The sequence below is a fragment of the Falco rusticolus genome, chromosome 1 (genome assembly GCF_015220075.1).
Source record: "Falco rusticolus isolate bFalRus1 chromosome 1, bFalRus1.pri, whole genome shotgun sequence".
NCBI classification, from domain to species: domain Eukaryota; kingdom Metazoa; phylum Chordata; class Aves; order Falconiformes; family Falconidae; genus Falco; species Falco rusticolus.
The window spans coordinates 46,102,084-46,125,122 of record NC_051187.1 but is presented as its reverse complement, the minus strand read 5'-3'; the positions used below and the strand labels follow the sequence as shown (position 1 = coordinate 46,125,122).

The 23,039-nt window shown below is 38.0% G+C and overlaps 1 protein-coding gene across 4 annotated transcripts in view; it reads right to left on the bottom strand.

The window, feature by feature from the left end:
- The window catches only part of FSTL5 (follistatin like 5), a 322,446-nt gene that overhangs the window by 225,358 nt on the left and 74,049 nt on the right, over window positions 1–23,039 (bottom strand). For all 4 annotated transcript variants that reach the window (XM_037377605.1, XM_037377621.1, XM_037377613.1 and 1 more), the window contains exon 4: window positions 637–885. In XM_037377605.1, the coding sequence (XP_037233502.1) occupies window positions 637–885 (249 nt within the window). The remainder of the gene's footprint in view (window positions 1–636; window positions 886–23,039) is intronic.

The window sequence follows — 23,039 nt, the reverse complement described above, 5'->3', positions numbered from 1 at the left end:
GGTTCCAGAAACCTGCAAGGTGTGCTCAAATTACAGAAAAAAAGAGCAAGTTGCACTTGTTGACATCTTCAGTATAAGATGCTTAACATATAGTCTATCTCTCAGCTAAAGTAGCTAAACTTGCATGTTTTGGTAAATATGCAGGTAAACCTCTTCATTGTCCAAATTCAAAGCAAGGAAGGTCCATTTAGCCATTAAACAAGCTGCTGGTCTATCAACTTCAACACCAAACATAAGCACAGGTTCTGCAGGCTTACAAAACCCCTCTGAAATCCTAAATTGTTTTTTCTAAAACAGAGATTAATATCCTTTGGGTCTGTAAGTACATTCAGATGAATGAGGTCAACAGCCACATTTGTAAGATGCCATGGATTAATTTCCAAGAGAACTGGTTTATTCAGGTTAAAAACAGGTGATTGCCCAGAGCACTAAGTAAAAGTAGTAATAATAAAAAAATTAAAAAAAATAAAAAACAACCACACAACCAAGCCATAAGATATTTCTGGAGTGAGATACTTAACTTTTTGAGTCATTTATTCACTGCACACTCTGCCTAGCCTCTATAAAGCTTTAATTGAACTGTGTGAAAACACATACCTAATAGAAATATTCTAGATATTGTTGAGGTGCACTTACCTTTGAAGAAGCAATCTTCATTGTGTACAATGGTGACCTTTTGCTTTTTCAGACAGGCAGCCCTGTGCACTTCGCAATGGTTTTCATAGAATTCTCCATCGGAACCGCACACAGGCTTGTAATGTGGCTTGCAGTGCTCCATACACAGACACTCAGCTTGGCCAGTCTCCCCATTCACAACGCAGTGCCTACCAAGACCGCAGTACTTGTTTTCGCATGATTCGAAATGACCATCTTGACCCATATACCCTATAAAATAAAAAAATAAAAAAGCTAGCTTTGAGATATTACTTACATTGTGTTTAATTGCATGCAAGACACAAAAAGGATTGCATTATGTAAACAAAGTGAGAATATATCCTTTGTTGCATCCTTGACATGCTTAACATACGTCAGCCTGAAATTAAACCAATTTAATCTTGTTATCATGACTAGGTATACTTTTAGTCATTGTCATGTGTCAGATTAACTGTAATTAAGAGCAACATCTAGTAACAATACTAGATTTACTCTTCATTAAAAAAAATACTAATAAATCATGTCTTCTTAAATGTAGATTGAAGTTTCTTGCCTTAAAATTGCTACGCTATTGCATGCAAAAGAACAATGTATTCTCTAGAATTTAGATCATAGAGTATCTCAAGTTGGAAAGGACCCATAAGGATCATCAAGCCGAATGCCCTGCTCCTCGCAGGACTACCTACAAGTAAACCATATGACTAAAAGCATCATTCAGATACTCCTCAAAGATGGACAGGCAGATAAAATAGACATTCACACATCAAGACTGGTATGCAAGAATAACTAGAGCTGTGTCAAGGCTCTTAACCAACATGAAGAAGAAATAAAGCCCCAACCATCTGTGGTGGCAAGACAATGATGCTTCAGGGAATAGAGCAGGGTGGAACAGCAGGACTGATAGATCAAGTGAATGGTGTCTAGAAGGAGTCAGATGAGCCTCTGGTAGTAATTCAGTTAGATAAACGGGATCTGGATAACAAACAGAGCTTTAAGAGGGCTGCAGTAGAGTTAAAGGAGTTTCTACTGCCCACAACTCACACCTTCTTCTGCTCCTAGAACATGGCAATGGATTGCCTACATTAGACTACCAGAGCCATCCGTCCACTCTCTATCTTATTTTACATGGTGGCAGCAGCACAAGTAAGTACTGTGATCAGCAGCAGTTCTCTAGGTAAAAACGGAAGTGCACCACACTAGTTCCTTAGTATATCCTCAGTTTCCATCTTGGCTGCCACAGAACTATGTAGTCACTTCTGGGTGAGGACAAGGGTATGGCAAGAAAAAAAACCCAGAATTGTCAATTGCAATTACCAAAACTTCAATTACATAGGTGTTCTGATACCATAATTGTGTCCAAAAATAAGTATAAAAATACTAAAATGTCTCCAAACGTGGGAACAGACACTGCCCTTCACAGTCACTCCATTTTATTCTCTTGCTGTACACTCCTAATCTCCAGAACAAATAAGAATCTGATCTCCAAATACTATACACACCTAGTTTTCTAACTCCTTGCAATACTTCCCTTATCCTCACAGCCTAGCTGAATGACACTTGGCTGCCCCATAAAAAAACCGTACGAACAAACAAATGGCAACGCATAATTTTTTTGTATTACACTGCAAGGTGAAAAGCTAACATGTCAAGACCATAGTTTGTCACACATTGCTCCTAGCCACTAAGAATTTGTTTATCACTTCTAGTGGCAGAAGCAAATTCTTACCACTTTTTCTTCCTAAGCCTACAGGTCTATTAGACCTAAGACAACAGTGCTTTGACTCTACTTTCTCATACAGCACAGATTTTCTGCAGACAAATGTACTACACAAAGTATGCAACCATGAAATTTGGCTCTAATGACGAATGGTTTTGCCGTATTATTTTATAACACTTTGACAACAAAGTTGAGAGGACTATGTATTCACCTCGGATGTTGCATATCTGATATAACTACACTACAGGGATTTTTATACACTTGCATGAAACAGTATAGACCAGGCTGATGGCGAGTTTAACTCCTCATGTACCAAACTGACTTGAAATGGGCAAACCAAATTCCACATTAAAAATTTCCAGTATTACTCCTGTGCCAACGTATCACCACTATATACAAGCAACAGACATTAACTGACATAAATGAATGTAAATCAAATTTCCTTCTACTACCGCTACCTCAAATAAAGTCTTGCAATGTCCCAGAGTACTTCATAGCACAGGTCACGTACACACATTACAAAATTGCAGAACTTCTCTGAAGTGATGGAACTGTTGCAGTTTGAGACCAAGGTCCATAAATCATTACTATTTCTGCTTTCTGAATTGGAAGATAAAGATCTCAACCTGACAACTGCCCCAAATTATTGAGAGGTGTCTCAACAATACACTGTGCTGTGTATTGCTGTGAAAGTAGACACTGATTCAAGATTTCACTTGGGACTTCATTTTAGTACTATAATTGAATCTGATGCCTGAATGCAAAATAGCTAGTTTCAGATGAGGGAGAATGACTTGCATAATATTTATCGATATTTATAATATCGGTATATGTCAGTGTATACCAGTCACGTACATCAACAAACAAACAAGCTTTTTGCCCTAATGAAAAACTGTATTGCTTTGTTATGAAATGTTTTATAAATGTCTCCATTTTACACCATTAACTATTCCAAACCAATACATACATTTGCATACATCACTGCACACAAAACTCCTTCTACTGAAGCGGACAGTGATATTCCCATTGACCTCAACAGAGGCTTGACTCTTTCTTCAGATACAGTCTTTGCCTTAAGTTCAGCTATTTTTAATGCGTTCAGAATAAATTTTTTTTAGGCAGGTTTTTTTAAGCAGTTAATTATTATTTTTTTTTAAATAAGGTAGTGACACAGATCTAGGAATTTTAAGACTACCAATAGAAAACAAGGTTCTCTGTAATGGCATGGATTTGATTCCTCTTTACATTTCTCAGGAATTATTAATGAAATATTGGGACAATCAGACTTCTAATTCACAGAGGAATAAGCCAGTGAAACAAAGGAGATACCGGACATTTTGAATAGCCTTAGTAAGGGGTGATTTACAAGCTACGGATAAAAAGCACTTGCATTTTGTTGTCAGAGCTGAAAAAAATGCAAAACATTTGACCTAATATGATGATACAACATTGACAGTAACCTTTCTGTTTACACAAATTTATCCCCTTAGCTCATTGCCAAATAAGCCTTTAAAAATACAGCTGTAAAAATCCGATATACAAAGAACTTTTGTAATCATAAGAAGGTTTCATTGATAAAGGCAAGTAAAGCACAGCTTCATTACCAGTCTGACCCAGTATGTTTGGTTAGACAGACCTGAGCGAGGTCTGGCAGGGGTACTGCAGGGTATTCAGGACTCTTACCTAACAGGCTTTTCATCGAGTTGCACGGATCTTCCTGTCTGTGCCATGGTAGGAAGAATGAAAACTCAGTGTATGAACTACTCCTTAAGCAAAACCAACTTCTGCTGCTTTTCACTGTCCCAGCCCTACTTGCAAGAATCACTATATTTGGCAAATCATTTTATTTTTAGTTTCCAATAAAGGTAGTTCCTTTAGGTAGCAAAAGTTTTCATCTTGGAAGACAGCTGTTTCCTGTTTAGGTATAAAGCTACAGGAATCTTGTTATTATCAAACAAGAAACCATCTTTTAAACCCATTTGGGCTGTGGCTTGCAGCTCGTTCATGAAACACCTGACTATTCCACTGACTCTCAGGAAATCGCCATTATTATTTTTCCTTCCTGGAATTGTTATTAATGGAGGTATACTTTTGCTAGAGTTATAATGGAAGGGGTTTGGGGGTTTGGATTTTTAATGCCAGGACAGGTAAGTCTTCTGCGACAAAACTGCTCAGGTTGCAGCACCCATTCAGATGGCCATCACCACCATCTCCCTCCAAGTTATAAACCAAAAAAACACACCAAGTTTTTCTGAAGGCTGTTCACCTATCTAAAGCATTTAGATTTAGAATGTAAACTACTCCAGGATTAACTTAGATTCCTGTATCTGGACATAATTCATAGAGAAGATAAACAACTTAGCATATTCAATATTAACAGACTGAGAGCAAGTAAATCAATATGACAAATAATCCACCCATGAATGCTAATCTTATTCCAGCAATTACATTGGTATTGCTTATGTGATGATATGTAAGTCTGCATTTGTCAAGTGCCACAATGCAACAATAGGAAAATACGTACCCATATTAGCTACCCACTCTGAATTTTCAGCAAAAAAAAGTGTCATACCCATGCATTCTGAGAGGGTCTATATACTATGGGAAATCAAACGTACTTTGTTCAATTTGAAAGTAAGTCAGGAAACATTCAAGTTATCATAGCCTTAAGTTTTAAAAAAATACACTTTAAGAAATATCATTAAAAATGTATTATGCCTCAGACAGCCAAAGCAGTCATACAGGTTTTTCAGATTCTCTTGAAACTTAAATATTTATGTCTAAACAGACATAAAATGAAATAACAAACAAAAAGAAAGACTATTTCTAAAAAAAATTAAGAAAGTGAAATTGTTTTGGCTTCTCCTTTAAGACAAATCTTAATAAACACAGTTTCAAGCTGTCAGTTAGGTTTCCTCACACAAGTTTCCTACCTAAAAGTCAGTTTAACAGCACCCAGAGTCAAGCAAGTTTTAGGTCACAATGGCATCACTTACACTTGGGAATTAAGTGGATTTTTTAACATGCAAACGGCTCACAGGTGTATATAATTTTTCCTTTAATCAGTTCAAAGAAAAGTTGCGCATGGAAACTGGAAATTCATGAGTGTATGAATCACCACATTCTCCAGTTGGCCCTATGCTGAAACACACACAGGTTTTCTGCATGTTGAGCCCTCTCCCATAAACTCAAGAGTTTTTCTTTCATTTATTTCCTTAACAGAATAATTTGCGTTCATGGCTTCTGTCATAACTTGCAGCATTATCTATATGCCCTCTAAAAAACAGTTGCAGCTATTTTTCGAGACAGCACAGTACGTCGATATCTTGTGTACAAACAACTGATGCTGATTTCTGGGGTCAGGAGTCCCATTCCCTCCCCATCCCCTTTTATTTAAAACAATTCTGTAAATGACAATTTCAACTCTGCAGCTGCAATTTGATTCAACATAGTAACTATGAAAGGCCCAACCAAGACTAATGTTTGTAAGGGTTCATTTCATTAAAAGAAGTAAGAGGGGAAAAAAAAAAAAAAAAAGATTGATTACCACCTAACCATTAACACTGGTAGGGCATTAACGCTGTGCATGACCCCAGAATGAACAGGATCTTCCCATAAATACTAAAGCTCTAGACTTTTTTTTTTAAAAAAAAGTTGTAGTATTTTAACAGCAGTTCTTCGACAAATTTTGTTATCACTAGCAAGAACAGCTTGTAATTACACTGAACATGACACTAAGTTTGCATTACTCATTATCCAGCACTCTTAGAACATGAAATTCTTCAGTAATGTAGCATTTTTTATTTTTTTTTATTGTGGTTAGGAATATTTTAGGCATGGTACAATATTTATAGAAAAGGGTGGCTTATTTGAGAGTAAATAAAAATTATTTATGTTTTGTCAATGTAACACGGTAATAAAGTTCCCCTGCGTAACTATCAGCACATACCTTAAGAAACTAAAGAAATAGAGGTTTTTGAACTCATGTTACCAAATAGTCTCTAAATATGTCATTAGAGTGGCTTACCACAGCACATGCCTTGGTTTTAAACGGTAGCAGCTTTGGTTGAATGGCTGTTGCATGAGCCTGTGTTCTATTGGGCAATACAGTTTTAACAGCCGGCTACTACATGATCTGCATTCCAAACTAACCAGCTTAGCCAAACTTTTGGACACATTACTAGGAATTTCTATTCCATACATTTTTCTGAAGATACCTCTGGAATACAGTCATCTGGGGCAGGGTGGTGGTGTGTAAAGAAATCTCACTTATGGTCATGTTCATGGATTTGCATGCAAAGTAGTTTTAATGCACATCTTCTGTAAATTCTATACAGGCAGTTATGTATTTCTTACAAATTATTAAAGTGACAAAAATATAAATGCATGCCCCCATGTTTATTCACTTCTCTCACTATTCTGTGACTGAACCTTAACGATTCCAGGGTATCTTCAACTTAAATAATCTTTCATGCCACTAACTAGAACATGAAGCTCTCAAAAGTAGGAGCGATCGTAAATCACACACGTGGCTGATCATTACTTTGCTATGCTATGGTTTTCTTTCCGCATCAGCCACGTAATCTGGGGTACTTCATACAACAGTTTACTTTGCCTGTGTATACAAACAATTTTTGGCTGTGTCTTGTATTGTTGTCTCCTCTATTCTTCCCTGCCTGACACCCACACACACCCACACACCCTGCAAAAACACCGAAGCGCCCCCTCCTGTGTAGGGGGCCTGGAAGTTCTGTAAGGATTTCAACCTTCTTAGAATTTGATTGAAATTTTCTGTCAGTATTTGTCAGTGGCTGGCTAACAGAAATAGATATAGACATTACAACAGCACGTGCGCTTTTTTGTTGTTTTGTTTTTACCTGAAGTGTCAGGCTAAATCCCCTTAGGGGAACAAGCAAGTATGCCTGTCTTGTGTATCCAAATAAAGTGAATTTCTTATTAAGATAAATTAGGAAAAAGGTAAATTAGGAATAAAACAGAAAAAGTACTACACCTCTAAAGAAATATGCAAAACTACAGTGTGTAAAAGAAGAAAACGCCTGTAATATCAGGAAGATTAGTAAGTGTTGCATACCCAGCTGTTAACCTGAAATACTGAAACTTTCCAAGAGTGTTATCTGGCGGTCAGAAACAGCTCGGCAGCCCCGCGCGTGTGCGTCCTTCTCAGACTAGCACCTCGCAGCTCCCTTCAGCTAACTGCACAGAATTTAGTTTCCCCCAAAAAGAGAAAAACCGAATCGCACCTCCTCTGCTTGAATGCAACCGAAGACCGGGAACAAAAACACCACGAAAGAAACAGAGGCGAAATGGCAACACAACGGCAACCACCGCTGAGTAAAAGCAGCTTCTGCCCGTTGGGCTGAAACGCTCCAGCGGCCCCCGCCCCGCCCCGCCCGGCCCCCGCCCCGCCCGGCCCCCGCCCCGCCCCGCCCGGCCCCGCCCGGCCCCCGCCCCGCCCCCGCCCGGCCCCCGCCCCGCCCCCGCCCCGCCCCCGCCCCGCCCCCGCCCCGCCCCCGCCCCGCCCCCGCGCCGGGGGCTCAGCAGCCGCCCCCGGCCGCACCCACGTTAAGGACCTTGCGTGATGCCGGACCGATGAGCCGCCCCGTTTACGCGCGGGGCTGTTGGGCACCCGCTGTGGCGGCGTGACGTAACGCGCCCCCGCGGAGCCGCGGCGCAGCCTAGGCCCCGCGCCCGCCCGGCGTCTGCCGCTGCCAGTGCCACCAGCCCCACGCCCAGGGCTCGGGCAGCAGGGTCTCGCCTGCAAGCCCACGGCCCGGAGGGCTGTCGGTCCCCGCCGGTGACATTGCTGTCCAGGCTGAGGCTGGGGCTGTGCCCGTGGGAACCCGGGAAGCGCTGCCGAAGTCGCTTTTCACTGCCAGGAGGTGACGTCCCGGCGCTAAGCCCTGTAAACCTGCTCGCGTTCGGCCGGTGACCATTGCGGTGGCAGAGCCGTCCGTGGGCTCGGGCCAGGCTGCGTGCCTTACCCCGGGGAACGGGGCACACCTGCGCGGGTCTGGGGTGCCTGCGCTGCTGGGTTGGGTGCAAACAGACTGATGGCCTTACCACAGCTTCAGCAATTCCTTACATTCAATTAAAACCCTCAGCTGTACCTAGCACTAGCACTCACCGCGTCTTTCTTTCTCACCTATTGTCTTTGGAAAGACAATATAACTGTTGAAAAGTTACTCATTTAACATCAAACCGGTGGCAAACAGCTTACATTCCAAAACAAAGTGGGAAATGAGATGTTTGCCTCCTCATGGACACGTGGACCTTTATTCAAATGGCTGGTCACTTTTCAAATGGCTGATCGCTTTTCAAATGCTTGATTACTGTTCAGTTGCGGCAGAGCAGGCAAACCTCTGTCCTGCCTGATGCGTCCCCAATGTCACCAAGAGCAGGAACTGTGTGGATCACAGCAACAGCAGTTTTGAAAAGGTCGTAGTTTGAACAATTTTTCACACATTTTAATGCTCATTTGAAATATATCTCACTGACAATCACAAAGAGCTACTAGCTTAATTCTCAGTCAGACAAAGCACCCTGAGTATTGCTTTGTTTAAAAACCACACTGAATAGTTTTAGCAACAATGATCAAAATAAGCAAAACTTGCAGCTAAATTATGGACTGGAATTCCCCTTTTACTTTGTTAAATATCAGAAAGGCTGTTACGATTTGGTCTCAAGAACCAAGGTAGTAACTGCTGTATGGCACAATAATATTAACTGTTCCTCCGTGGTAACTTTTCACATGAAGAACAGATTTGTCAATTTTGAATAAATAGTGTAGTAAAAGGCTAATGTTTCCTCCATAGGCATATGTAGCTTTCCGGGAGTTAAATATGCTCCTATATGAAACAACAGTATAAACAGAAAATGTAACTTATCCCCTGATCAAGTAGCTGGCACTAAAGAGGTAATTGAATTATCCATAGTACAAACTATCATACTGTAATCTATTTATTATACAATTCCTGTGTTAGGCATTGAAACAACACTGTTGTGAAGGGTTTTTTTTTACTTCAAAACCCTCCCTGCGGAAAAGAGCTGTGATGGCTTTCTGCTACCTTTCCCAAGGAGCTCAACTAGCAAAAGTAGCGTAGACACAGACCAGCATTTAAATCGTCAGGTTAGATTGCAGCAGCATTACAGATCAAGGAAAGCTAAAAAGAAATGTCAAGCATTTTCAGTTTTAGTGATTAGAAATATTTGCTTTAGTAAATTTGACATTGTCCATTGTTTTCAAGTTGTTACTAAGGGACTGTGGTGGATTGACCCTGGTTGGCAGGTAAGCACCCACCCAGTCCATCCACCACCGCCTCCAGGAATTCAGGAGGAATTCAATAAGGAATTAATTCATTAATTTCCACCAGCAGGCAGATGCCCCGCCGCCTCCTGGAAACCAGCCCATGTAACAGGGCCATGTCTTAACCACCAATGTCTCCCCTTCCACCCTCTTTCCCCCAGCTGATACTGCTAAGCAGAACATCACAGGGTAAGGAATATTCCTTCGGTCGGTTCAAGGCAGCTGTCGTGGCCATGTCCCCTTCCAGCTTCTTGCTGTGAGGGGGTCAGAGTAGCAAAAAGTAAAGGCCTTGACGCTGTGCAAGCACTGTTCAGAAACAGCTACAGCCCAGTACTGCCTTGGTCACCCGTCTGTAACACAGCACTGTCTGGGGTGCTATGAATAACATGAACCCCCAGAAAGACCCAGTGTGGGAAGTGCAAGAGCTTTGGAAGTGCGAGAGCTTCAGAAGTACGAGAGCTCCGTAGGCATCAGTAAATCCAAGGAGGCAATGGCAGCACAGGGGGGTGGGGAGTGAGTTAAACTAAACTAATAGGCAGTGGATTTTTTTAAGGAATAAATATATTTAGAAGAATATGATAATAATGTTTATATACAGAATTTCTAATTCAATTTGGCTGACAAAAGTAATAAGAGACTAATTATTTTCCATGTCCTTTACCTGTGTGGAACATAAATACATGCAATTTAACACTGTAAGGTTTATTAACGTGAGCTGTGATCTTTACAAGTCCTTCAGAAAGAACAACAAAACACTGCAGACTTGTATATATGACTGTAGCTCTCGAAGACACTTAACTCAGCTAACAAACTTTGACACAAGTGACCCGTGTGTGGATTTCTAAGAGATAAAAACCCAAAACCAAACAAAAAAACCCACAAAATACAAATGTCATTCCAAAAGGTATGCAGTATCTGAAAACGGTGCTTCAAAGATAGTAAAGATGAGTCTTAAAAAGAATGTCTTTACAAAGAATAGACATGTACATGGTGAAGCAATACCATTTGCCTCTGGACCTTGTGAAATTAAAATAATTTCCAATAAGCTTGAACTTTCATGACTTAATTCTGCCATTTTAAGTTATATAGCTAAGTGATGCATAGCAAAATGCACTGTGTATACACCTTTTTTTTCAGAGCAGGACTGATCATATGTGTTCCACACATACAGCAAAGCTTTGGTTTTTTCTGAAGGAGTTAGAGTTAACCCAAAATATCTACAATTACCAAAAAACACCCTTAAAGGTAGACTGCACTAAAATGAAAAGGCAAAATGCTTTTCCAGATCTCTATTAGGAGAGAACATTGCTCCATGAAACAAAAAAATACATGGAAAAGTAAAGTATCAAAAATCTTCATCTTGACATATTATATTAGAATATTCCTTTTTGAAAAATTTATAAAAGCAATAGTCCACATAAACAGTCTATTTATTTCTACATCTATGTATAAGTCTGTGTACTTATTAAAAATTACTTGTTAGGCCTGAAACATCCATTCAAATAAATATCTTCTTTCATAGAATATAATGCGCTAGTGAGATGACTCAGTCAAGCAAAAAAACCCAAAATGATGGGTAATGTATTTGTGTGTGAAGCTCTATGGAGCTCACATATACTTTTCTTGAAAAAGAGTTGGAAAACCCATCACCTAGAAAGGATGCTTTTTGTTTACTTTATAGTTATTCTTAATTTTCCACCTTACTTTAATATCTAATTTAAAAAATATTCATAAATATATATGGCCTAATTTTTTTCAACATAACTTTACTGGAGTGGGGTGATTATGTCCAAGTATCTATGCTATGACAATGTACAAGTGTTTAATTCGGCTTTTTTCTTCTTCCATTTTACTCACCCCCACAGGAATGATATGCTTTTCCATCTCATGTTTCCCTTCTTGAAGGAATTTTTTTGAGTGTACAATTGGCTTAACAGGTATATTTCACTAACAGGAACAGCACAAAAGCACCACAGATTAACTCAACAAGAAAAAGTCATTAAAGTTTGGTGAAATCGGCAACATGGTTGAGTCCAACTGATTTTTTCAGAGGCAGAGGGAGGCATATTCTGCTGTAAACTGTTACCTGTGTGCTCTGGGGAAACAGGTGATGTTCAAGGCAGCGATGTCAGCTCAAACAGGTAAGAATGTGCTTGTTTACTGCCTTGAACTCACTCACTCATATTTGATGAGGTTAAATTTATCAGTATAAATATAAATTACACGTTTCTATCTGCAGTGCTTGCAGAACTCTTTTATTGTTGATGTAAAACGTGACAGGTAGTGAGCCAGTGAAGTTTGACAGACATATTTAGATAGCCTAAAATGTTACTGTTTTCTGAAAATGTGTACAATTGCTGCACATGTGTATAATAGTATAAAGAATACATGTAAACATATGTATCATTCTCCAAAATAATATCATCGTTAACGCATATAGCGTAGGACAGCTTAAAATATATTTTTAATCAAATCTATGTTGTTATAGAAGTATTGGGAAATTAAATTGTGACTAAAATAAATTTAGTCTGTTGAAAGCTAGATTTGGAGAATAATCTCATGATTTTGATCTGCTGAAGCTGTCAGTCCTGTAATACTGTGTCAGTGAGTATGTAAGATGCAGAAATCTTTCATCAAATAATTACCCTGACTCTGGGTTTCCTCCATTTTTAACTGTTGTAAGGAAGTTATTGTGAAGTGACTAGTTTTCTCCCTGTTGACCAAAAGTTCGATTTTGGAGGCAATAACTCTATCCCAGTAAATGTTTTGCCACATTTCCCCAATATATCCTGTTATCCTAACCTTCTTCCATGAAAAGAAGAAATGGAAAGCTTTCTTCTTTGAGAAATAGTCTATTCTAAAGCTCCATACATCATACATCTGAGGAAGTGAGTCAAACCTTGCTGCTATTCCAGTCTTTGTGGTGATCTGGGGGTCGCTAACTTAAAGAACATGCGCATATTCTACATAAACTGCAAAATGGTATTCAGGCTAGGTCTACACCACTTGCCACATTTACACAGAGAGCTTAGATTGAACTGAAGAATGCTGGGGCGTTCCACGGAGAATATGAGTTTCTAATTCTGCATCCCGAGTCGCTGCCCAACTAAGGAGGCAGTGCCAAGGAGGGTAGTTTTTGTTTAACCAGTGTATGACCATTAAATAATCATTGATGAAAGATAAGTTTAGAAGAAAGTTATCTGTTATATGGTCTTTTTGGCTAAAATTTTTGTTTTGCTTTAGTTTGGTTTTATTTAAATCCAGTGAACCGATTAGTAATTTATATTCTCGAAATCAACGCTACAATGATTTCCAGCTTGTTTTTTCACTTCACCTTATCACTTACCATCATCTAGGAAGAGACTGGTTGGTCTGCTCTGGACAATGCTACCTGCCATGAGCACTGCTAAGACTCCTTGACAACCCCAATAACTGTAGGAGTTTGCTAGGTATGATAATAGCTCACAAGTTCATCTGCTTGTTTTGTGTTTCTGTAGCAACTAGATGCAAATGAAACCTCCTCAGAGGTGGAAGCTGCGTTTTCTACCTTTGATAGCCCTCTCTTTTCCTGTTCTGTGCTGATCCTGTTTTGATCTTAAAGAAAAAAAGACATTCAATAACATCAACAGCTTGAGACCTTATAAAATTAACATTCTTTCTTCTCATGACTACCATCTCATTAATAACTATTATACAAAACCAAAATAAAACAAGGGGGCAAACAACTTTGGGGGGCGGGGAGGGGAAATCTTCTAAAAAGTTGTTTCCTGGGTAAAAATACTTGATAAAGCTGCAAATTAATTGCATTTGAAATTCTTTGACTCATGTTAATTTTTAAAAGCTTAAATGCTTTATGTGTTTTTCCAATTGAAATTCACAAAGTTCAACACATCCATGTTTGTTTTCATTAGTGAGCTAGCCACTAATGGCTAACAACAAACACAATTGCTTTTAACTGTTTAATGATGTAATATTAAACAAGATTACTATTAACAGATACAGTGGCACTCTTTATTCAACACAGTCTGTCTATTTGTTGCAAGGGCAATCTCATTATTTATGTGTCCATTTACAAAAAAATATTAGGTCTTTGTGCTTAGGCTCTTATAGAACAATTGCACCTAGAAGAAAATAATTGTATATTTACTGTTATGCAGAACTTTCAAAGTGCATGAAAGGAACAAAGACATGAAATCAGAATATTCAGCATAATTGAGCAAAGTGTTAACTGTACCATCTGAAGTTCTGTTGGTACCATCTGATTCCTGCAGCTAACACAGAAAGCATTCCAAGTGCTAGTAACTAAACTTGGCAGATTTTCAAGGTCTAGTTTGGTTTGGCTTGTTTGGTTTTTTTTTCCTGTAACTGGACTATTTATCATTCTAGTTTAGCATTTGCTTAACTTCAGGACTGTAAAAATGAGAAGTCATTCTGTGTGGGTTTTATGCCTCTATCAATTTCTGTTTACTGAAATCAGGGAAAGATCATTTTACAGTACAGACATTAACAGACAGCTCATGAGTGACCTTTCCCAGATTATTGGATCTACACTGAGATGAAAGTGGAGTGAGCAAGCTGTATTCTTTGTGAATTCATGCAGGGTGAACAGCAGATGTTTTAAAACAGTACTGACAGTGACCTAATTTCATACTGAACAAATATATAAATACATAAACAAATAACAAAACAACTGACAAAAAGTATTTAGTAGAGTGATTTTTCTAACGCTATTATTTTTTAATATTGTATTTTAATAAAAAAGGAAAACGTCTTAGTTTCTCAGGTAGTATTTAGTGCTTTTGGTTGCAAACCAATGTGCAATCACATAACAATATCTAACAGACCTCTTTTTAAGCTAAAACACCTGACAAGAAACAACACTTGAACAAAGTATGACTTTTATTTCCACAATTTTTGATTCAGTCCCTAGAATCTAATTACCAACAGCAAGAGCCATACTCCTATTTCTCACTTCTGAATTCAGCCTCAAGATCATTCTGGCTACCTTATGTTTATTTTCTTTATTGCAGTTTGTGGGAGGGAGGAAGGACCTTTGCTGCAGAGTTCAGGCTTCTTGGGGAATAGCCATCAGCTTGAAAAACCCAGTCAGTGAAATGCTTTGAAAATAAATTTCTAGTGACTGAACCTGAGCTTGATGAAAGATACAAAGTCAGGAAAAAAAATTAACTGAAATATCTTAAGGATGTGATTTTGGTTCCTAACTTCACATCTAAGGAAATACACAAAACACAGCCAAAGAAATAAGAAAACATCTGGTCCCTTTTGTTTAGTTGATTCAGCCAAAGCATATATAGAAAAGGCATGTCTGTGCTATGATCTCAAATGTGTTAACAACCTACACACGACTTGCTTTCAATCCCGAGTTATTTGAAATGTTTTCCATTGCTATACTGTTTATATGATGTACCATTCCATTGCTAGTAAGTTATATAAAAAAGGGGGGAAAAGGAAAACTGAAGTCCAAAATGAGAACCATTCATATTTTAACCTGCTGTAATTTGAAACATTTATCTGTCAGGGTTCTATTGAACTCTCCAATTTGGTTTATGATATTCAGAGGTTCTGGGTGGACTTGAATTAAGCATTCGGTGATCATGCAGAAAATAATTCAGCTTCAGATTAAAAAAATGAGGGAACGAAATAAGGCAGCTTTTTTGCAAAACAAAATAAAACACAGAAGCCTTGTACTGAACTACAGGCCTTATCCTCTTCAGTACCAAAGACAAAATTTGATTTTGCAATGTAAAGTAATGTAAGGATGTGCGTATTGCTTTATTGTCTCTCCACAAAAGCCTTACTTTGCATGGTTATGTTTCTTAGCTGTCCTAACTTTCCTAATATTTTCCAAGAGAATTGAATTTTGCATTGATTCACTTGGGTGTAAATTCTGGGCTTTGAATTAGGCTGAGTTTCTACTCTGGGTAGAAAAAAGTAATCATAAGAGACCTGGAGATAGCAGTAGGAATTGATTCTTGAGATTACGAAAATATGTGAGCAAGATGAATGAACTTCAAGCATGGCAGTTCTTAAAAAAAAAAAAAAAAAAGATAGTGACAAGGACTGGAATATGAGGAAAGTCTATATGATTTCTGCATTCCCTCTAGAACAGAGGAACAGTAGAAACTAGAACTATCTAAAGAAACTCAGTGTTTATTTTTCTGTTATTGTTGTTGAACCATTCTGAAACAATTTCATTGAAAATGTAGCTTTCCTGAAGAACAGTCAATGCAAAACTAAAGAAAAGCTAAATGTTACCAGCATGTGAAGGAATGGGAGGAAAGTAGAAGGTCTACAAACCCCAAGCTGAAGTAGAAAACAGTAGAATATTGACAACCCAAAGGCCAGGATTATGCAAGTGTTTAAAAAAGCTATGAAATTAAATGAAATGGAATCTACTCTAAAGTGAAATCTACTCCTAAAAGACAGCATCACAAGTATGCATGAAATAATGCATAATTCATCTTATATAACATCTCATAAAATCAACTAAAATAGCATTAAAAACTAGATTTATTTTAATTCTAGTGCTGACACAGTCTTTCAAAAATAAACACCAACAAAGTCTGAAGCTAAACTCAAAAAATACATTTTATGAATAGGTCTGATAACATCTATCACCAGGCAAATAACTCTATATCCCTATATTACTATACATATCCAACTTTTATAAACGGTGAGTTCTAAGCTATTACACAACTGAATTTATAGAATATTGATGTGCATTAATATTTTCTGAGTATAAAAAATACAGCAATGCGTGTAATTCTGAAGAAGTGAAAACAGCAAAGGAAAGTGAAAAGAGGTGAAAAGAGTAGTTATTGACAGCTACCTGTCAAATATTCTGTAACATGATTCACATAGCTTGTGTGTAAACAGGGAGGCATGAAGAGCAAGGGGTGCTTGCATTCTTCTCTGTGTTTTAGAGGGAGAGAGCTGTTATCCTGGAACTCTTTCTTTGGTTTGCCTCATGCTGCTGTGCTTTCCAGAAAATAAAATGGAAGTTTAGCAAAGTAAAAAAACCATACATTTCCCTTCCACTCCTCAAGAAAAAGCTGCTTTATTGCTGTGACTCTCAGCCATCCTATATAGTTGAAAAAAGTAGCTAATGGCTATTTTGGGGAAATATGGTGTTCCAGTCAAGCATTTCCCATGCCTTCTCTCCAGAAAGCTTCTTTCCTTTCTATTATCTTCTCCTGTGTGCCAATGAGAAAGTTCCCTCTCTCTGAGATTCACAGCTCTCAAACATCTACACCTTTTTGCTTAGCCAGACAAAACTTGCTCAATGCAAAGATCTTTGGCAGGCATCTTTGTTATTCTGTATTTCTTTGCAGTTCTGTTAATGTAATAATAAAATCCATCACTATGTGATGCTTGAAGTTGTGACAGAAAGTCATCCTGTTTTGGTCTACCTAGGCCCATCTTTCAGACTTACACTCTGACAAACAATGCGTGATCAGATGACTTTTGGAATATATTTTTTATTGCCACTATGTGAGAAATGCACAGATTGTAAACTTCATAGACACAAGAATAATATAGAGAAGAGAACAGACTGTATCACAACTCTACAAATTAAAGAGTGATGTGTATACAGAGCAGGATGCTTCTGGCTTTGTTTCAAAGAAGACTAGCTTCGGAATGAGCTTCCAATGACCTGTAGGCAAGTCCAAAAAACCTGTTCATAGAGAACAGGAAACAGATTCAAGCTTAAAAGAAATTACTATTTCTCTTCACAAAATTCCATTGTAAAACTGTGCAGTAACATGGGCAAATTGCAATCTATGATTCATTTTCTTTTTTAAGTAGAGTATTTCTGAAGGATCAAATTAAACTAGAAAACATCCAGACCACACTGATGTCAACAGTTAACAAGGTGAAGAAGAAAATATCGATCATTAAATAGTGAGCTGCCTTTTTTCCTAAGAACTTAGGCAATTATAAAGATACAGAACACAAAGAGCCCTTCAAGAAGCTAGTAAGGGTCCATATAAACAGGGAACTCTCCTGACAAAGGGGAGTAAACATGGGGGAAGGTGCCATCGGTCATATACTCCAGTTCATGAAGAAAGGTCAGTTAGTTGCCAAAATCCATCCAGAAAAATCTCTTTCATGAGATACCAGGACTCTGCAAAAGGAGGATGCACCGACCACTACACATCATCTTGCTGCAGACCCAGCCCATTTTCTTTTCATCCATAGCATTCAAATTTTGATCAAAAAAAGCATCCTACTTAAATCATCATTCTGAAATCAAAATATTGGAGTAAACTGACACAAATGGACTCCTGGGCATACCAAAGGCATTTCAAATACATCTAGTACTTCTGTCATTAAATGGATGATCTAAAATCTTTTCAAATTTTGGATTAATAAATCCTGAAGTCCAGTACTTTGTGCTTGGATATAAAATGCTGCTGTATATATGTAATGTAACAAAACTAGAAAAAAAAGGTAATCAATATTTTAGCATTACAAAACCATAAAAAAAACCCAACCCAACAAATAGATCTAGTAATATCTAAATTCTTCTTGTGCACAGTAAGGCCTAGTCCTCACTACTAAGGTGGTTTTTTTTTTTTTCAGTATTGACATATTCTCATAGATTCTTCTTTAAACACAAAGGTGGGAAACACCACATTTCACCAACTTTTATTAGCTGGCGTATTCGTCGGGCAAATCCAATCTCTAAACAATAGTGTCTTTTATATTGCCTCCAAGAGAGTTACATGACAAAAGCTACTAGTACTTAAAGACTAAACCCAAAGTAAAATCACTGTAAATTATCTACCTGGCATTGCTATGAGCCTAGATTCTTTTGCCATGCTCCATCATACATGGTAGCAAGCCCTATAAATAATGCTGTGCACAAGAGGTAAATTTTAGAATAATTGCTGATAAAATAAGCAACTGCTCAACATTTAAAGAAAGCAGAAGAAACTGATCGAAAGAGAAAAATATAAGGTGAATAAGAATTTAGTATGTTATTTAAAAAGGCTTAAGTACATCTTTAATATTAAAAGCTAAATAATTCATAGAGAAGGTAGACCCGTCAGGTAAGTAATATGTTACTGTGCTACAGTTCTCATGCTATGTTTGTTAGGACTCTTATTAATATAGTCTTTGTAATATATGGAGAGTGATTCCACAAATTCAAAATTGAACTTATACTGAATAAATATGATACACTTAACAACATGAAGAAAAAACCAAAAATCTATGTTCAAAAATAGTCTTCCTTTTTGTAGGGATTCTGATAAAGAACACTGGAAAAGCCACATTGATCTTTTATGCTTTTATTAAGTACTTTATAAAATCAAAATGAAAGAGTAAAGAATCCTGGTGAACAAATAAGTATAAATGCAGTTTCCTGCTAGAGAGGAGTTTATCTTCAGATTTTCAACTCTCATCACATGTCTTCCAGCATGTGATAAAATCACAAAATAAAGTAAAAGTCATCTCAGTTGCTTTATTTACTTTTCAACATACTTAACAGTCACAGAAGAGTTTAAAAATGCACTAGTAAGCATTTTGACACTAAGGATACTGAGAGAATAACGATGATATTGAATGAAGCTGACTGGAAAACACCGTTCTTGCCAGAATTGCTTAATGTTTCTCAGTTACGCAGATTTTTATTAGAAAATATAAATTTGCTGAAAAACATCTCCATGGGAAGACAGTCACTTGAAAAAACTGACCAGGTAATGTGGTCAAGACTGTAATAGACAGTAGTCTGATTTTTGCTGAGGGCACAGGATGCTAAAGCAGCTCACATTTAAAATACTTGAAGGCAATGGGATTTACTGAGGGTAAAAAGCATCTCAGCTCTGAACAAATTACAGTAAATACTGAGAAGTTTCAATTTACTATCACCATGGAATATTGATTTATTTCTGAAACAAAAGAGGACCAGCAACTTCAGTAAGAAATTTGTCCAAGCTTGAGTGTATTTTCGATTTGCCCCATATTGAGAAATTTTTCTTTATGTATCTCTGAAATAGCACCGTCAGCCTCTGTACTGGAAAGCAATTGCTGTTCCCTTCACAGCTTGCTTCCCATTAATACTATTCACATTAATGGTACTCAGTAGTGTAAAGCTTCTTTACAGAGGGTACACCTAGGGTTAAGCTTTAACTATATAAAAATCTGACAACAGGTAACACAGTACAGGAGTCTTATAATCTGTTCAGAGCCCTCATTTCTTCCATCCCCTTGCAGTGAAATGAGCATGCTTTCTAGTGTCATTTCAGAAAAGGAAAATGATGAATACTGGTCATTCTGCACTAACACACATGCACATCTCTCTTCTCTGCTGTCATTTGCAATACTTTAGAATGGAATTTTGTCTCATTACTCTGAAAGTACAGAACCTAGCACTTCTTTCTTTTCATTTTTTCCTATTTCTACTACTCCAACTTTAAATAATCACATCTTCTGAATGCCTCCTGCTACTCCTTTTCTACGTTAAACTTTTTTAAAAGTGCAAAAAAGTCCTCACCCACCCCAAGGCAGTTTTCATATTCATTTGTTGGATTCTCGTAAAGCTAAGAAGGAATCTTAATAATTCAGTTTCCCACAGAATACTGTGCCACTGTAGCTGTTATTACACAGCAATGCTCCCATAAACAACATATTAACAGCACAGAAAAATACTGGTACTTCATAAACAATGTAGTTATTACAATAACACTGTATGCAAACCGATACTGGCTGCCTTTCTATAAAATTTATTTAAAATAGCTGAGCTTCATGTAATACAAATCAATCAGAAGGCAGATTTAAGCCGTGCTAATACTAACTTCATTCTCTAAACATTAGGTATTCTCTTGGTCATTACAGTACGACAAAGCAGTTCAACCCACTTAGTGCGACAGTAAACGGTCTATGTAGGTCATTCATCCCTCTGAGGAAGGTGTGGAAGCCAGACATGTTACCCCCTGCTGGCTAATGACTAATTTAAATCAGGTGTTCAAAGCCCACATGATCAACCCTGAGATATATGGACAAAAATTAACATGAAGGTCCACATATCTGCTTGTATAAGGATTAAGATTCAATGTTTGAGACACTTTTCTGGTTAAATCCTGAGTACTACCTACACCACACCTAAGGTGTACTCTATGGGAGGCACTCACTCCTCCTGTTTGCAGAAAAATGAAGCTCATGATCCATTTTGTCTTCTCCATCTTTTTTATGAACTGGCATAGCTTCCTTATTGAGAAAATTACAAAAATTTGGCAATATCCAGTAAGAATTAGAAATAAAGGATATGGATTACTCTGGTCTTCCCAGTTCAAGAAAGACAGGGAACTACTGGGAAGGGCCCAGCAGAGGGCTGCACAGATGATGAGGGGACTGGGGCAGCTCCCTTATGGGGAAAGGCTGAGAGAGCTGGGCCTGCTCAGCCTGGAGAAGGGAAGACTGAGGGGGGATCTTATCAGCGTCTACAAATATCTCAAGGGCAGGTGTTTAGATGATGGGACCAGACCCTTTTCAGCGGTGCCCAGCGACAGGACAAGGGGCAACGGGCACAAACTCCAGCACAGGCCGTTCCATCTGAACATGAGGCAGAACTTCTCTACCTTGAGGGTGACAGAGCACCGGGACAGGCTGCCCAGGGAGGCTGTGGAGTCTTCTTCTCTGGAGACATTCCAAACCCACCTGGAGGCAACTCTGTGCAACCTGCTCTGCATGACCCTGCTTTAGCTGGGGGTTGGACCAGGTGACCTCCAGAGGTCTCTTCCAACCCTGACCATGCTGTGATTCTGTGATAAGCTTCATTTTTGAAAGAACCTAGACTATAAAAGAAGAAAAAGAAAAATATAAGGAATCCTCAGGTACTAGTAAGTACCTAACTATGTGCTGATTAGGAAGCAGCTAATTTACTTTTGGACAGAGCTGATTATTAAGGGAAAGAAACAACCTATGTGAGGTAGAATTACTACCATGGGTTTTATTAAAGAGAGAAAGGATTTAAAAAAACGTACTGCTACCTACAGTTGATACAGCAGTTCTATAAGACTTCTTGTAAGTAAACATGTTCTTAATGGTACTAAATAGTTTTACTGTAGTCCTGAAAGACAGTCATCTTATGAGTTCAACATGAGCTCACTTTAGCATTGTCACTAGATTTGTCTATTTAATTGCTACTGCATAATTTTGTCATTTCTCTTAGAGGTTAATCACCTGCAGCATCTTTTAAATAGCCCTAAGTTCCATATGAAAAACACTCTTAAATTTTCTAAAAATTTGTACAAGACTCTTATCTGTGGCTCACTGAAAGTGTGGGAAGGTCAGAGCTACAATCATACAACCATATGCAATCTTCTTAAAATTAATTTCTCTCTAATTTGTACTTGAATCACAGATAGCTTCTGTGTCATGTGTTGATACAGAGAAATATATAGCACTTTCCCACCATTTTTCTTTTCAATAGGCATGATAAAATTTAAATCTTATCTGCAATAGAAATTAAACTTCGTAAACCTGCTGCTATCTAAAATCAATGTATTTAAAGTATGATTCCTGATCTGTAATTTGTATATTAAAATATACAAAATACATCTTGGGTTTTTTTTAAGAGGATGGTGGGAAAGGACCCTAGTGCTTTGGAATAGCCTGTGGACAATGCAGTAGAAGAACATGAACAGTTCACGTTCTAAATACTGACATCAAACTTTCAAAGCCTGAAATTGCAGACAGCTTTTTTCCTTCAGTATTTGAGGTAGATCACATCTTTTAAAGTATCAATTGTGAAATCAACCACCGAAAAACTGATTATTGCTGAAAGCTTACTGAAAGTCATGTGTCAGCCTGAAATCTCATCCATCTGATATTCAGTTTTCTCAGCACACCAACATAAAACCCTGCCAAACTTTGTACCTTCTCCTCCGGGTGAGAAGCTTTCTTTCTTCTTTTTTTTTTTTCTTTTTTTTTTTCCGAGTTCCAATCATAACCAGGTTTGGCGGTGTATCTCTGCTGCTCTATAATCACAGAGGAACTGACATCCTACTTACAGACCACAGAAGGAAATCCAGAGTTATCGGGACAAACGACAGAACACAGCAAAGCCACAGGAAAAATATTGTTTCAGAGAGGTGAAAGAACACAAGTCCCTCTGTGTCCTCATTTGCCTTTTTTATTTTTCTTTGTTGTGGAGTCTAGAAAATTTGGTAGCAGCCAGACTGTTCAGACTGTGGCATGTAGCTGTGAGATGCATAAGAGTTCATTGTACACTTTGAGTACCGCATCGTCAACACTATAATAGTGGGTACTGAGGAGTAACAGCTCTTTTTTTTTTCCTAATAATTATACATTCTTGCT